Genomic DNA, 17,683 nt, shown 5'->3' with positions numbered 1-17,683 from the left:
TTTATATTTATTAATTATTTCAATTAATTTTCTGTATATTTAATAAAACAGTGTATACTATATGTATATAAAAACGGTTATGGACAAAACATTTAGTTTGATTTATTTATTAAATGTTTAGACCTTTTACATTAATTCAAACATTTTTATTATTATTTATATGTTTTAATTATGTCTGTAATTGTTTGTTTTTGTTCATTTTTTGTAAACAAATCAAAGTAGGTTTTCCTCATTTGAAATGAGATTTAAAGATGCAGATGTACTGCAGGACAAACCAAAACAATAAATACACAGTAAAAGTTTTATATCAAAATAAGGTTCAAACTGAGATGCTAAATCAGCTGAGATGCTAGTTTAGGCTCCTGAATCACACAGACGACCGCGGCATGTGGCGTTGGGATGAATGTGGGGGTGTACTCGGGGTGTATGACAGTCCACGTCGAGTGATAAAAAAAGAGGCCCAGCCCCTGAGTGGCCTCGGTGGGCCGCAGACAGACACATTGAAATGAGCGGTCCAGCTAACAGGTCTCCAGAGGCTTTTTAAAAACAGAGGCTGTTAACTTCACACACGTCCTGTGGCTCCACAACGTCCACCTCAAGTATAAAAGAGACAGAGGAATTTGATTATGAAAATACTGAACCGGTCCCAGTCCCACAGCTGTCCAGGTGTGCACTGGTAGCTCAGGAGCACATGTGGTCACCTGGTCTATGTTGTTCTTCCTAGCACCGTTAAAAACTGGCCTGAACATAACAAGTTGTTAATGAATAGTTGAGATGTTGTACTACTACTGTAGCGTGTGCTTTGGATACAGTAGCATGTTTGTTGGAATAGCACTGCAGCTACTGGTACAGACCATTAGCTTGTCAGTGTTTTATTATGTCATGTTATCTGTCTCAGTTGTAACATTAGCAGTTCAGTTGCAAGCTCTACTTCATTGGTACACAGAAATACTTGTTAGCACTCCAGTATGATGACTGCTCCAGCCCAATATACAGACATTTTAAGTATCAGATTAGTACCAAAGTTACAAGTTAATCTTTCTATTTAGTGTTTAATTGACCTTTGAACTTCAATAGCTTTCATTAGCAGTTTGTGTTGTCACTTCTGTTACCTTTAGTTTTCATTGGTGTTCTTGCGTGTACATTGCGTGTTCTACATTAGAACTTGGTTTCTTTGATATGTGTGATTCCTATCAATAACTTTATATTTATTAGCTCTTAATTCAACATTTAATTCCTCGGGTGTATAAAGATTGAGAATGCAGAATTTTTTTTTCTCTAGACCTGAAAAAACCCCATAGTTGGCGATTACCAATTGTATAGCAATTGTTATTGTAATGCTGACCCAAGATCAGGAAAGATTGGCACTTGCTGAATTGTCTCTTTTTTGGTTCCCTTTGAGCAGCTAAAGAGCTAACTAAAGAGATCAGCTCTATGCAGCTGCTAATAATTGTAGCTCTGAACTTTCTTCTGAGTGAAAAACTGATTATTATTATTATTATAAATGTCAGTTCTGTTTAAAATATTTTCAATTTGTTTTTTCTTGGATCCAAAAATATTAATTTGCACAATAGTAATGCCCTATATTTATATGGTCAGCACACAGTTACAGCTATAAATACAATGCTTACTAAAGATTAGCATAATACATTTATTTGGTGTTTTGGTTTCTGGCCTCATTTTCAGTTTTCCATTTTGGCCATGAATTTCAACTCCGGTGTATCCCCCAAAAAAACCTACGGTGTCGAACTTCACACTTAAAAAGTTTGTTTTTAAAGAAAAAAAATAAAAAATATGTAGTAATAAGTCGTTCATGCTGTTGTAAAATGAAATGGTGTAATTTTCAAGCCATACACGGGGTGACATTGAGGGGTCCGCCGGGTATAAGAGCTGCTCATCACTGTGAGGCAGCGGGGGGGGGAAGGGGGGGACGAGGGGGGTGATTAATAATAAGCACTGATGAATTCTCCACCGTCCCTCTGGGTTCTGCTATTACCTCCCGACGTCCCGCTCCCCACCCCTCGATACCACCTGCAGCTATAATTAGAAAAAAACATCTTAAGGTCTCCGGCCTGCGATTCCACCCGAAGGCTTCCAGGACTCGCATCATGGCCAAAGTTCCCGCCCGTAATTATTCCTCGTTCCATGCAAATTAGCTCTGAAACGCTTCGTTACGCTCGGAAATTAAAATATCCGTAGTTCGTATTTCTGTGTTTTAAGTAAATTTGTTTTCACATAGACTCGCATAACACACAAGCTTCATCATGAACTGTGTTGTGTAACAGTTCATCATCAGTTCATCTCGTAACACACACAACCATTAACCTATACTAGTATGTGTTTTCTTATTTTCGATGTAAAAGTAACCTTATTTATTCTATTTCCTTTGGATTTTTATTTTTAAATAGTGTGTGACACTGCAGGCTTTATTTTCCCATGTTGGTTTCTAGTTCTTATAGTTCTTATCTTCTGGGAAAGAATATTTGAGTTCAACATTTTACCTGTAAAGATGAACAATCTGCCATGTAACCGACAGAATATCTTGGTGACAATCCTCAGAAAATCTAGAGATTTGCACAATTAGGCGAAAAAAATGGCCTTACTCACCTTTGCCAAAAACTCCAATAAGTGTAATGACGCCGACATTCCAGTAGGTGAGATGGGATATTAAAATGTTAATCTTTAAAGACATTTTCTTACTTTAGTGTCTATCACAGTGATGAGCTGGTTGTTATGAAGCCGTCGTTCCCTCAGCAATCATCTTTAAAACACCTGATGAGCAGAGATTTGCCCCAGTTCCTCCCCAAACATCCATCAATCATCGCAATCCTATTTAGAGGAATTAAATATTCTGGATTATTAGTCCATCAATCCTGGTTAAACCCATGGCGTAGCAGCGTAATCAACTAACGGCCTCTTCATCTTTCACATTCAGAGATCAATACATCATCCACACTCGCGCGCACACACTACAGCAATATATAAAAAATGGATAAATCAATTTCCGACATGAGCTCAGCAGTTTTCGCTGCCTGCGATGCTGGAGCTTTTATGGTGATCATTGTGTCGGGTAATTAGTGTGTGCGACATTCATCATCATCCGCTCTGATTCATATCTGCGGCCGGCAAATTGCAATCAGATACAGCGAGCATCTAATCTGCAATCTCAAATCAAATTAGGCCTATTTAGACAACCTCGGGTGCAGGGGGTGGCGAAACCCGGGCGGGAATTACTAGGCCCCGAGTTCAATTGTGACATTAGTCATTGCGATACAAGAGTATTTATTATGAGATCATTTAGCCAAAGTATGAGGAGGAGCCCTGTCAGGGAGTATCATCATCATCTGTCTGTCTAGCTTTTCCGTGTGGGATCCTAAGTCTGCAGTAGACTGCTGCGTTTCACTGCACTAGATCATGTGCTAGCGACTGCCAAGTAGATGGTCATCTCCTGTTCAGAGAGCTCTAGATGTGAGTCTGGATAATGTTGTTAATCAAAACCTTTTTTAAGGTTCATAAATACTGGATACTGGAACTAACTGCTGGTAGTCCAAGCATCTACAAGACAAGTGAAAAGATTGGTACTAGCTAAAGTTTTAGCTTGGATGCCTCTGCAATGAGGGTCTGTCCTTGTTTTGTACACACAGCGTTTGTTCCCAGGTTATCTCACAAAGGACGTTTGCCTCCCTTAGAAAACTCCTTCCAATCCATTATGCTTACTGTCAAGGATGGCTGTCAAGACATGTGGTACTAGGTACAGGTCCTGACAACAGTAATGAAAATTATACCTTTCAGAACTGAACAATACAGCTCATGGACCTTAATGTTATCATATATTTCCAGCAGAAAAAAAACAACCTTTTAAGGAACGATAGTTTTATAATAGATATGTACTGAAGGGAAAATGTGTTCTCAAGATTTCCCCATCCATGTTTCTAAACCGTGAAGATTAAACCATTTTGTTTTCGCTGAAGAGGCGATTCACACAACCCTCGTCTTATCTGTGTCTAAGACACGTCCACCACCTGCGCTGTGCTAAATAAATTAAGTATGTTGGCATAAATTACATGCTCCAAAGTGCTTACCCACCTAAGGGATGCGGTACGAGACAAAGGTCCGATGTGAGCGCGACAGCAATTAACCTGCATCCCCTCGCTTTAGGAGACAAGAGGACGTGGACTCTGTCAGCATTTGGAGGAAAATACTTTTCATTTTGAAGGAAAGGGAAATTTCTCCCTGAAAGTGAAGCGCTGAATATTCCTCTGCTTGTTTAGATACTCAATAACCATGACAGCAGTGCTTTACCATCCTGCAAACAGGCCTGGAGCGCCTCAACTCCTCCGTCCTTCACCTGCCTCTCCTTCTGTCTGAGCGCACCCTTTCCTTTCACCAACACACACACCAAAGATGCAAATCTATGCTTTGCCCTTGAGCATAATTTAAAGGCCTAATCACCCACACTGTCCCTTTTGGACAGCAAAATGGAAGCACAGTGGGAGGATGGTGTCGCTCATTTACACCCTTACACAAAGAAGCTCATTAGGTTTATCTTCCGGGCCTGAGATTGCCCCACTCAAGTGTGTAAATAAGACGCCGGCCCACCGGCCCGACGCATCAATCACCTCGCCGGACAGAAGAAAGACCGTCGCTGAAATATGAACTCTTTCATGAAAGGGCTGGAGGAGATAAGGGGGTTATTTTCTACCGCAAATGTTCAGAAGTACGTCTTTGTCAGGATGATTTGTCCTCCTCCGTGCGAAACTGCCCCTGGCCCGGTCTTTATTTTTGACTTATTTACAATAAGCCATCCTTTCTGCTGTCTGAACTCGAACCCCTAATGCTGTGGAGACAGAGGTCCGATGACGCGGAGAAGGCTCTGTGTTGGAGGATGTAGAACTCCATAGTTTTTTGATTGACCTGTTTAGAAAAACTGGGGCTGATGAAGAGCAAGTCAGGCAGTAATAATATTAGTTTTTATGTTCTTTTTGTGGTTGTACTACCAGGTGGCCATTCACAGTAAAATGATTACAGAGATGTGTGTGTGAAAGATTGGTTGTTTGTCTACACTGGTTACTGTCCAGGATGTCCTAAAGTAGCTGTGATAGACTCCCTAAATTAACTCTAATTCCTGTTTGGATGAGCACAAATAATAATGTATTTGAGATTATTAGTTGTCATATGTTTCCCCTCAAACCCAAAATGTTGTACGATTTATGTTGTTTTATACTCTTAACCAACGTGTTCTTATGCTTAAACAAGAGGACAATGATTATAGATACAGTGAAAAGCTGACAAACAAAAGGAGCACTTTTCAAAGATGCAAAATACTTTTCTGTGGACTCATCCCAACAAACTGTGTATGTTTGCCTGGATTCTTGACTTTTGGGAGAACCTGATGCACTGTGATTGTCTATTCATATACTTTCCTACCTTATTCGAATAGCTCCTATTGTGATTTACCTCTTTCTATTAAACTTGACTGCACCTCAGTGGAAATCTTACACAGGAGTAAACGAAATAACGGAATCTCCCAAAGCAGTGCTGAATCAATCGTGCTTTAGGACAGAAACCATCAGCAGCAGGAGATATTTCTGCCGCACACGCTTGGATGGAGCCACACGTGATCATGAAAAATTATTTCCCTTGTTCTCTGAAAAGGTGTCTCCAGCTTTTATGTTTGACTTATTTACAATGAGAGCCATCCTTCCCACCGTCTCCTGTCGGTCCCCGCTGAGTAGTACATACAGGGCCGGTGACATATGGGCCCGCAGATCCACTCTGGCGATGACACTGAAGATATAGTGTGTGAATGACAGCATGGTTCCTGTTTGCTCAGCCCCTTCCCCTGACGAAACACAGTATTATTCTATTATCCTCTACCTCCTCCATCCTCGCTGCCATCCGTCCTCGTCTTATTCTCCTGCACGGAGGAACCCGGCCTGTCCGTCTCATGTTTAAGACACATTACATGCGGCCTCCTGGAATTTACAGTGGCGCTCTCTCAGTAACTCCATTTCGTGGCGTTCTTCCCCAAGAGAGCGGCAAAATGTCAAGGCATGAAAGAGAAAAGGAGGAGAGAAGAAGGAGTGGATGCAAGGAAGAGGATTTAAAGAGCAGATGACGGAGGTATTGAGAGGAGCCAAATGTGCTGGAAATAAACATTTATGGGCGTTTTATGCCTGAACGGTTCGGGGCTGTGAAGGTAGAAGGACGCTAGGAAGCACTAAAAAGAGTTGGCATCGGTCGTCCGTCATGTGCAGGTGTGTTAGGAGCCTCTACACAAGAATAGCTGCTCGGTTTTACTGCCTTAAAAGTCACAAGGACATTGAGTAAACCAAATGAACTAAAACAAGAGCATGCGTACATACGGTTTGAACTTAAGGTTTCTAACCATGGTCAAGTAGGATTGTCAGGAGATTTTTAACTAACCCTGGATGGCTTTTTTCACATACCAAATGAATAATCATCTGTCATTGATTCTGCCAAGTTTTCAAAAACTGCTGCAATCAAAACGAGTCCTCTGCTTGGATTAGGATGGACAAACTACGTCACTTACATGTAAAACACTTTATTCTTCAGCAGGTATATAGGCTCTAGCAAGTCACTGTGTATCAGTTGTTAGTCTAGACTCTAGAGGGTGGAACCAGACCCTTCTGCAAAAATACTAAATGCTCTTAAATGACCAACTTTCATTGTCCAACCAAGTCTTGACCTTCTTCGTGACAGAGTGACCCACAAATCTCTATAAGAAGTGTAAAAACCTTGGGCATTGTTGCTACTTGCTAATATCAAATCTTGAGATGGATGTTTTGAACACCTAAATTGATAATTTTTTCTTATCTTTATGATTTTCTGTGTGACATACAGGAGGTACTGAGAATATTTATTGGTAATTCTTCATAGTTTATCACAGGGGTGGTCAACATGGTTCAAGTCAGTCATGTAAAATGCTTCACAGTGTATATAATTTGTCAGTTTTAGACTTGCAATTTGACCATTACTTTTTGATATTTCTGTTGTTTATTCAAAAATGTGTGCATCAGATGACAGATGGACAAGACTCTGTACATCCATTTTCTAGACCTCTAATTTCATTCCTTTTTTTTACAAAAAGAAAATAAACATGTCACAGTTAAGTTAATAAAAGCAGTTTATAAAACGGTCCTTGGAGGACGCCCGAGTGTAAAATAGTCTCCCAACTCAATCTCGCCTTCATCTTTTGACCTCGCCTCTTTTCTTTTCTATTTTTCCTGAGTAGCACATTACCCAGCTGATAAATGAACTTGACTCAGGGTGAACCACCTCGGTTTAAATAAGACGCAGCCATTCAGCGGCTCATAGTCTCGCGATCACAGTCCAGGCCCTGGATCAATGGTCACTTCACAACTCATTTCCTTTTGTACGCCTCCCTAACTGCCCCTGCTTCAGCTCTGGGAAATAAATGGCACTGGATCTATAAGTCCACTCACACAAACACGTACACAGCGCCGCATGCACACAAGCACACTCCAGCTCCAGCTCGATACCCGCCGCTGTAATTTATTTGCCTGGCTGGTGAGAGGTGTATCATCTTTTGTGGGCCTCACAATCGAAAACAGGCATTCTGTCATTGTTTGTTGCCACTCCCCTGTCATCGGCTTAAACAGAGCGACCGTCGTTAATATGGCAGGGTGGCACTTTACTGTCACATCACCTGAATATATACATGTAAATACCTCTGTTTGCTTGTAATGTGCCGTTAACGGGAGCAGAGCACACAAGGTGATGCATTCCTGCCTGCCTCTGTGTAAACTCGCCCCTTCCCCCTGACTGAAATGAAAAAACCCAAGTGGCTTACAGTCATTTGATAGGCCGCGACACCACTATCCATTTAACAGAGCTTAAAAATCCTACATATGCATATGCCGGCTGTCTTAAGCTGACAACCAAAAGACAGGATTTGCTAGAAGGCAGCTTTGGAGTGTTGTGAATTTAACAAGCATGTCTAGTATTACAGTTTCGCTCCGCTTTAGCCATGAATAGTAACAAATCAGAGTCTGAGACGACGGTTTGTTGTGGATGCTGCCCCCCTCCTCCTCCTCGCCTCCTGAACTCATTTCAAAATGACTCGGAATCGGGCTAATATGACGAGCCGCAGAATCGCTAATGACATCGAGCAGATTCCAGGTATCATCAAAGTTTTCCCAACTTTCAGCGTCACTCAGATTACCTTCATCCCTGACCCATTTTCCGAGAGCGTGTCTTTCTCCAATGTTGTTTGTAGATGTAATTCCACCCGACTGCAAGCAGGAGATGCTCTTCATACGACCCCCGCCACTCCGTCCAGAAGCCTGTATACATATGTAAGAGAGCCAGTCAGCCCTCACGTCTTTGCAGCTTTTCATACAAATGCGGTAAATAAGCTTGTGCTGCCGGGAATTGAAGGATCCAAACAGACGAGTTGACTGACATGTTACTTAGAGTTGGCTTTGCTGCTCTTCACTGGAGGCTTTACCTCTGGAACTACTGGGTTTACAGCCAATTTTAAAGGCCTTCGATTGCTGTCAAGGTGTTCTGACGTCTGTATCAGATGGATGTTTACATGCTGGATTATGAGCGGACCTCCCGTGATATCTGCTTAAGATGGTCAAGCTGATCTGTTATAAAAGACTCAGAACATGCAGTAGCTATGGTCGGATCATGGCTGTAGTATTTCTACATTAGAATAACTTTTTACTCCTTTTAATAACTAACTATTTTTGTTTGAAGTTAGAGGAGGACAGTGAGACCTTCTATACATCAGATGTCCTTTCTCAAGTGTATTTTACTTTCAATGTCCACTGTGTCAGTCACAGTGGTTTATGTGGCGATCTAGGGAAGCTCTGCTCAGGCTTCAGTACTTATTGAGACAGAACGGTAGTTTTAAGGACATTTGAAGGTTGATACATAGCTGCCCTATGCCTGCCAGTTCTTTGGCATTGGTCCAGCTGTAATAACTGTTGATGTGCCTGAAATACCGAGTAATGACCATAGACTTGCAGAAAACACTGCTCTTGAGTAAATTCCCTATTTTAAAGCTTTGATGAGGATCGAAGTGATAAACAACATGCAACCACTTGTTGTCAGCTCGACAACATGTCAACTTGAATTCTCTAAAACTTGAACAACAACAACAACCACAGCTACTCCTCAACTACCTGCCATTCGTGATCAGGACTTAACGGCTTCTTATTTACCCTCGTAGGACTTAGCCTGTTTCAATTGATCAGCGATAGCACTGGAAAGCTGCTTGTTCCACCCCGATAACGCCGACGCCACAAGCATATGCACATCATGCTTTGTGGGCTCAGCGCAGCACTTCAAGCTCCACTAGACACTAAGCTGATATTGGTTTCACGCCGGTTGCAAAATCTGAATGAAGAACGCGCCAGCTGATTTGATTTCTTCTGCATATGCATTCATCAGAAGTTTACATGATAAATATACATTAGCCGGCCGGCGCGGCCAAGCTTGGTATTGCTTTAGCGATACCATTCTTCATACATACCCTGTCACCCGTTTGGACTTCATCACCCAATTCACCGCGATAATCGAGATCTGCTGTGAACTAGAAATGGATTTGTTTTCAGAAAACCTCTTTCTAGCAGGCAAAACATGCTTTTGTTGGCCCATGAGGAGAAAATCCATCGGCTCCATTTTTCAAACAGTTTGCGTGTCATGACATCATTTTTAGTCTTGAACAAACACAATCTTTCTCTCCGTTCAGTGCTTGTCTCGCTTTCACCGCGATCTAATTATTCGTCTTTGACACAAATTTCAACCAGTGCTTTTATTTTTTAATAACCACAGTAATTGCCACGTCCTCCTGCGGAGTGATCACGCTTTTGGCACATTTATCAAAGCTCAGCCAACACACACAAAAAGAAGGGGGGGCTCGTCACATAGGCGAGCGTAAGTGTGCGACAGAGTGATAAATTTTTCTTGTTAGGAGAAATTACATCCACTAACTTGAGCTACTTCAGCATGAAATTGAAAAAGAACAGTTGTGGTGAATTTCCATTCTTGATTCAATGAGAGATGCAGATTAGCCCCTCGGAGATCTGGCCCGCCGGCACTCGCTGTTGCTTGCTCTCAGGAGCGTGATATGGAATGCTGTTTAGGGAAGTATGAAGAATGCCTCAATCTGTCGGTGAGGAATCGCAGGTGGGTTCTGCAGTGTGTCGCCTGACAGGTCCTGTAGTAACCAGAGACGGTGTAGTCAGTGTCAGAGAGCTGTGGAGTATTTATTTCTTCCTTCATGATGATTCAAGATCATGCTTTCAACAACCACATCATGAACATTTGCTTTAAGATGATCTGTGATCTTATAGGATCTTGTTGTGGAATCTGCCCTTGACCAGCTCAATGGCCAGCCAAGATCAGTTACCTAATGGAAAGAATTCAAGATTAGATTAAGGAGGAAAAAGTGGCTAATGATCCAAGTCCTTAATAAGTCGGTATATAGATGGTCTTCTTGAATACTAGAGCTAGCATTGCAGTTGAATGTCAATACATTCTCAGGTTTAGGTTTCCGTTTTGGTTTGGTTAATGACCACACATGTAGCTGAGGCAGGATCACGGTCTTCAATCCAGGTCAACCACCGTACATGTAAAGAAATTCTTTAATATCCTACATGTGTTTCAGTTTCCTTGCTGATACAAGTCTGGAATCTCTCAACCATTGCACCGTCTCCTGGAGAGGGTTTGTAGTGGGGAGGCGGGGGAGTCGGGAACACTGATTGATAGACGCTGCATGTCAGCGAGGACGGCAGATAACTGTATCTTCTCCAGCTCACTTAAAGGTCAAACACGCATCCTCGTAATTGGAATATTCAGCCGACGGAGGTGTGAAGATCGCTGGAGGGGAGAATCGGAAAAGACGTTACGTAAGAGACAAGGAAAAAGCGGAGAAACAATCACCATGTTAATTACGGAAGCATTATGATACCTGGCTGCTCCTCGCTTCTTGAAAATGACTTGATTTCATAGACATATTTTTTTAAGTTTCAAAAGATTTAACTTGAACACTTAGGTACTGTTGGGATTCAGTTCATAAACCAGATAACCCGATAAATATTCAGAAACTGACATAATATTCTAAGATCATGATTTTGTTTTTTGTAGTTTTGTAGCTTTGTTGAAGGCCAGGAACATACTCTTTTGGTGCTGGTCAGCTCCCTGATAAACCTTCTGATAACATTCATTGGAATACATTTCACTTAGTTGGTAAAGCATTGTTGTACATGTTAACCATCACCATCAACTGTCACAAATGTCCTTTTGAAAGTAATCTCTGTGTCTGCAGCTCAGTTCAGCATGAGAGCATTACCAGCTCAGTCTCCTCTCTAATCGACCCGTCAACAGGGTAACACTTACACTCAGCAGTTAACCTGATCTCCGAGACCGACTCATGGCTCGGGCTTATTGACCCAGAGGCCCCAAGACACAACCAATGAGGGAGTCACACAGGTAGATAAACCAGCGCTCATGCAAACCACATGCAGCTCAGAATATTCTTCTGTGTTTTTGAGCTGAGATAGTGGTCCGCTACTTCTTCACTTATTGACTCTCTGTTGACCCCCATATGAGCGCTTTCAACTTCCAACAGCAACTATTGCTGTTGACAAGACTCACAGCTTCTGCCTCTCGCTTCTCCTGTCCAGTTGCTCAGTCGCCTCAGGCCATGTTTTCTTTCCAGGAGCTTCCTAATAAGAGCTTGTCAACAAAGAGAGAAAAAACCACTCCATTGTCAGGAGCGAGGAGTCGACGCTGATATTTCCTGACATGCAGCTGTTGAAGCTCATTTAGTGGCTGAAAAGAAGCTTTGATTACTTTCTTGTTTGTAGTGCAGTTCAAGTTGTGGATGTTCAGTGTGTTGACAGCCATGGTTAAAAGAGAACTGAAATCTTAATGACAAAGCTATCACAAATGCAGCCTACTTTAAATCTTTAAAATGTCAACTTTTGATGATAAGAGTTAATATTGAGATATTGTCAACTGTACCTTAACAAATTAGTCATATGGTAAAAATAAAGGCACACTCAGATTTGTGTGAAAAGTATTTTAGGTACAACTTCTCATTGGTTAATCTGCTTGTGATTGACTCAGTTACTCAGTTACTCAGTTTAGTCAGTTAGTGCACTAAAATAGTGACATGAATCCATATACCATCCATAGACTCACCAGAACACCTCTCTCATCAATATCAATAACTATATTGTATGTTTTCATTTGCCAAACTTCGGTAAGAACCGTTAGAAGTTCATATGTCGACAGGAAATTCAGCACAGCCACAATACAAGCTTTATCAATCTTGTATTGTCGCTGTGTTTAGATCAATGCACCGGACACTTGACCTCTACTTCCTTATAGTCCAAATCGCACAAATACCATCGCACTCCTTTCTTCCGTCTGTCTCTATTTTCCCTTTGTGATGGTTGGTATTGTGGCACTCCTCAGCTGTCAGCCTCTAAAAGACTTCCAGGAGAGCGGCAGTAGATAAAGAGCGCTGCTGAATGGGCTCGCTGTCACCTTATCTGAGTGGCGCCGGGTCAGAGGAAAGACTCGGTTTTCGGCAGCCAAGGGAGATGAAGAGGAGTCGCGGCCCACGGTTCACGCTCCGGTGCTTTCAATCACGGTGCCTGCTGATTCCACGGCCGTACGTGTTAACACAACTGCCGCCAGATAGCGGAGCTCAGGAAGCTAGCAACACGTGGTGACAATGCTAATATTTGCGGGTTAAATATTCCAATATCACTTTCAACTTCAAGAATGTTTAGTTTCTTCTCCATCCCATTGTTTTTTTTTCATAAGTCTTCGTGGAAGCATTTTGAGAACTAAATATCGCCCAAGGTAAAAGAAAAAAGTTGTTGAAAAATGATATTTGTGAAAAGTTAATTGACATAGAAGTGATTATTTCTCTGTTATTTCCTGATATCATCCTTAAGTCATCAACAAAAGCTTGCTGTTAGCATAGTTGACATGTAGGGCCTTTTTTTTTGCACACTTGAGTTTTATCGCAGGTCTTCTGTACTACATGTATTGGAATAATAAACATTTACTCAGTCATGAAACTTCCTTTCCCGCTCTCAAACCCTCTTAATCTGAAATCGTTCTTCTTTGAAAACAAAGCCCCTCCCCCTTCACTTCGGCGAGCAGCACTCGCTTCTTTCTTCTTGGGCTAGGAGCGAGCAAACTCATCTCACCAACCCTCTGGGGAGGGCGTCGCCATGCAGCTCTGTTTACTGTGGCAGAAAGTTAATATAAATTTTCATCAGTGGGGGAAGTTTACACGTACGATTCTATTTGTCCTTCATTATTAGCACCTGAGTCTGGCAAGGGAAGCGTAATTGTCTACAGACGCAGCCAAATAGATGCAAGGGAAAGGCAAATAAGCCCCAAAAATAATTTAATGCTTGTGTGTTGCAATCTGCCGCTGAAGGAATTCTTAATCTAGAAAATCAATAAACAAGAGGCAGCAGGGGGGGACAATAGGAATTATTATTGTGATATGAGGACTTGAGGAGGCGGCGGGGGGGGGAGGGAGGGTGAGGAGAATCCAAAGAGCACTTGAGCAGAAAATATGAAACGTTTATTTGAGGGAATTCCTTGATGGGAACAATATGTGACAACAAAGCATCCAAACCAGTTTCCTGTTGTGGATCAGGAACATGCATGCTTTATGTCCATCCAGACCCAAACCACTCTCCCAGGGCTTGTTTTGATTTATACAATCCTATATTAAAATACTTGCTTCCAGTCTGGCCATGTTGCTTTCTGATTTATAAGGGTTCTGACAACAGGTCATATTTTATTGTACTGATGTAGTTGCGCATAGGAGAGTCTGGTTTGTATCACAGGATCCACTTGCTCTTGAACAGTCATGGAACCTGAAGTACAATTTATTGATTCTGGATTAAAAAACATTTCAGAATGAAAAATCTTGACTTGATCTGCGTCTCTATCTGTCTAATTTCATTTACAGATCTACACTTGCTACTATTTCGAGGACAACCAAGTCTTCAAACTAGAAATAGTCTTCATAGAGCCTTTAATACGTTTTTAAAACTTTTTCTCCGTTCTAGAAAAAGTCAATATTTTCAGCAATGACCGTATCAACAGTTTCTGTTCAGATAGCTTCTTTACCTTTAGGTCTGGATTGTTGGACTAGTTACTTCTCCTCCGTCTTCTGACGTGTGTTCGAGTCAGCGGTTGCTTCTTCTCCACATTTGTGTGTTTTTGGTACCAGTGTTGGACCAGGAGCTGTCAGGGCTGTCGGCACAACTCTGGTTGCTGACTTCCCTGTGACAAACACAACTCCTGCAAACACACAGTGTCTCCGAAAGACTCATTTCTTATTGATCAGCAGCTGACGCGGCATGTTTACAGGCCTGTTTCGTCACCCCGCTACCTGCCACACGCTGCTAATAACAACAACTCCCTGTCTGACCCGAGCCAGGAAGTGATCTGCACTGTCCAAACACACTGTCACAGCCCATCAGATGTGTCCAATTCCGACGTTGCGGCAGTCTCCGGGTGGATTTGACAAATAATAACACAAAGAAGTGTATTCCGCCCTTGCCAATGAGCAATCTCAAGATTTGTAATGGCTCGACTGGCTCACTGGCGCAGCCGGCTAATGTTTTCATGCTTGTTTAAGGTCTTTGCATGCTCGGTACAAAGGTGCTTTGTGACGCCGCACCTTATTACCCCGCTCTGTGTGGAGTTTAAACACCGGGTCTGGATTCTCCGTCGTCCCCCTCCCCATCCCTCCCTCTCCACATGCCTATTAATGCGGCGGCGGAATGCCTGTGTAAACATTCTTGTTTCTCCGTCCGTTTCGCATAATGGCGGCCCGTATCGCCTTTCTCCTGACCCCACTATCTGAAACCAATTACCTCGGATCCATTTGGGCTGAATCTTATTTTCATAAGGATCCCGGTGTCGTGGCTGTGTGTGTTATTTTCCCTCCTTCTCCATCCTCAGTGATGGATATCAACATCAAATATGCCTCTGAGTGCCTTGTTATTTATATAGTCGGGCCAGCGCTCTTTTTTTTTCTCTCTTTTACCCTGTCTTGCTCCTTCGTTTCCTAAGAATGTGTCACATTGTGCTGTTTATTCAACGTGCGCATTAAGAGAGTTTGGCTTGTCATTTTTCCCTGCATAGCAACCAGGTTAAATAGACGGATTCTTTTCTCCTTCAGCAAAGTTTGGTAACTTTTCCAACCCTTACCATTTCAGGAGTTCTCTTACGTCTGGCAGAGTTTTTGCTGTTTTAGAGTGGACTAAAGATTCATCTAATGAAGCCGTACATAAATACAGATGCTTCTTAAATAGAAAGAACTTCATATAATTTGATGTGCAACAGAGAAGAGCAAAGATCACCTACGATTATAAAATTGGCATAGACATAAGCAGTGATTAAAATGGTTGCTGCTTTGAGTCACACTCGTTTAAATCAAGCGAAGGCAAGGGTGTCATGACAATGAAGGGAAGAAAGAAGCAGGTTATCAAAAGTTGGGAATCGCTGATCTAAATGGATGTTGGTATATGACACCGTTACAGTGATGACAGGGAATTCAAATGGAATCACATGTGCTATACACCTCTTTAACTTCAAAACTGACTTCAGACGTGTGAATCTCTTTCCTTTGTGGAGTTTTTCGCAAAGTTTTTTTAGGACTGTAGCAACATCATATTGTCACATCATCTTTGTTCTCCTTACACTTGATATCATTCAACTGAGTTAGACAAGGCTGTCATTTGTACATTTGCAAGACTCGGATCAAGTTGTTCAAGAGTCATATTTGTAGTTTTTGACTTTTATTTGAGTAGACGATCATAAAACTGCACACACACCACTACATGGATATTAAAAAATTGAACTGGCCAAACCCAGACGGACTAAGCGTCACACAAATGTTATTTTTACTTTTGAATGAAACCCCTCTTACACTTAAGGAGGATTTCCTATAGCAGCTAACTACTGTAGAGTTTGAGACTTCAGTGTGTGTCGCCTTCCAGCACACACACACAAACACACAGACACGCACACGCCGCAGTGGCGACACAGCTCTTCTTACTGAGGAGACAGATCAATGCATTTAGGACCGAGTGTAACGTGTTTGTTTACTTGAGTTCGGAAAGTCTGGCTCCTACCAAGCAGACACGCACATGCACGTGCACGCACTCGTGCACGCAACCTCTCTTTTCATAATTGATCGGGGTGGCTGCCTCCCTGAGGGGATAAGACATGGCAACTTTTTTATTCCTGCTCTCTCCTCAATCTCATTCCTGCGCCTCCTCACACTCTCCTCCCTCTCTTCCTCGTGTTTGCTTAGCAGCTCAATGTACCAGTTCAAACATTGTTCCCACCCGCTGGCGCCGTACACCAGTCCTGTCGAGGCGGCCGTCGTCATGGATACTGTCAAGCGACCCGCAACTTAAAAAAACTCGCTGGCTGGCTCCGGCTGTTCTCCATCAAACGGAGAGAAGCTGTGAAGTTGTTGTGTTGTTTCCTGCAGTTGTGGTGTTGCAGGATCCTCTTTACTCGCAACACTTTCATCCATCTGCTCAGAAGAGTCAAATAACTTGTTAAAACTTGTAAAACTACTTATTTTACAGAAACTTATGTTGTGGTGGGCGATGAGAACATGGCTGTTGCACAAACATCTTAAGACATTTTTATTCGTGCAGGCTTGTCCTTGATTTTCTCGAACTCCTGTGTTGTTTGCAGTGTTATCTTGACCTTTTAAGTATATATTTTATTGAGTTTTGTTTTGATTGTTTAAGCGCTTTGTGACCCTGGTGTGGAAAAGCGCTCTACAAATACAAATTACTGACTTACTCACAAGTCTCAGGGTTGAACATTGGACCTATTGGAGTGAATCTTCTATGTTTTCCATTGCTTGTCTACCTGCTCCAGTTTCCTCCCATACAAACATCTTGCTTAATTATTAGATAGAGTGTGAGTGGTTACAGAAAATATACAGTCAATAAACATGGAATTACCAGCATTAAAACTTCAGCACTACAAACACACAAATAATGATGATTCTTTATTGACAAACTAGAATGAAAATGAACCTCCTCCTACGCTCATAAGACAACTCAAATATGTTATTTAGACTCATCTTTTATTGGAATCATTTCTGCTGTCACTTTCTAACCCACGTTCCGTTTGTTTCCCTGTCTTGTGTTGCAGGCTCTACAAGCGGCGAGGCAATTACTCCTGCAGCAGCCAGGAAGCGGTCTGAAGTCTCCAAAGAGCCAGGACAAGCAGCGTCCACTACAGGTGACGCCGCCCCGTCTAATCTCTTAAGTCCATCCATAATACATGCTCTCCGAAAAAGATTTCCTCTGTTCCGCAAGTGTGTTTGATTTGTCGACACAATCCCCCAACCTGTCGGCAGAATCCTAAAGACAGACGGACAAGTCACAGAGAGGCGGTACTATTGCACCGACAACAAGGATGATGACACAATTGCAACAGCTTTGATCCAATATATTTATAACCAGTAATTATTCTACAATAATGAATATTTGATCAAACTTCCACTTGAGTATGCAGTAGTGCTTGACAGTATGATATAATTTTATATGATCCTTGTATACACATATAAAACATCTAGAATGATGATCAGCTCCTCCAAGTCTGTGATCATAGT

At 42.0% G+C, this 17,683-nt stretch overlaps 1 protein-coding gene across 1 annotated transcript in view; it reads left to right on the top strand.

Moving 5' to 3' along the window:
- Nucleotides 1-17,683, top strand: part of foxp2 (forkhead box P2) — a 112,993-nt gene that overhangs the window by 54,518 nt on the left and 40,792 nt on the right. The window contains exon 5 of the mRNA XM_087787772.1: nucleotides 17,221-17,310. Coding sequence (XP_087643898.1) covers nucleotides 17,221-17,310 — 90 coding nt within the window. The remainder of the gene's footprint in view (nucleotides 1-17,220; nucleotides 17,311-17,683) is intronic.

The sequence above is a fragment of the Callionymus lyra genome, chromosome 3 (assembly GCF_982586985.1).
Source record: "Callionymus lyra chromosome 3, fCalLyr1.hap1.1, whole genome shotgun sequence".
In the NCBI taxonomy this organism is placed as follows: domain Eukaryota; kingdom Metazoa; phylum Chordata; class Actinopteri; order Syngnathiformes; family Callionymidae; genus Callionymus; species Callionymus lyra.
This window is presented reverse-complemented; position numbering and strand designations above follow the sequence as displayed.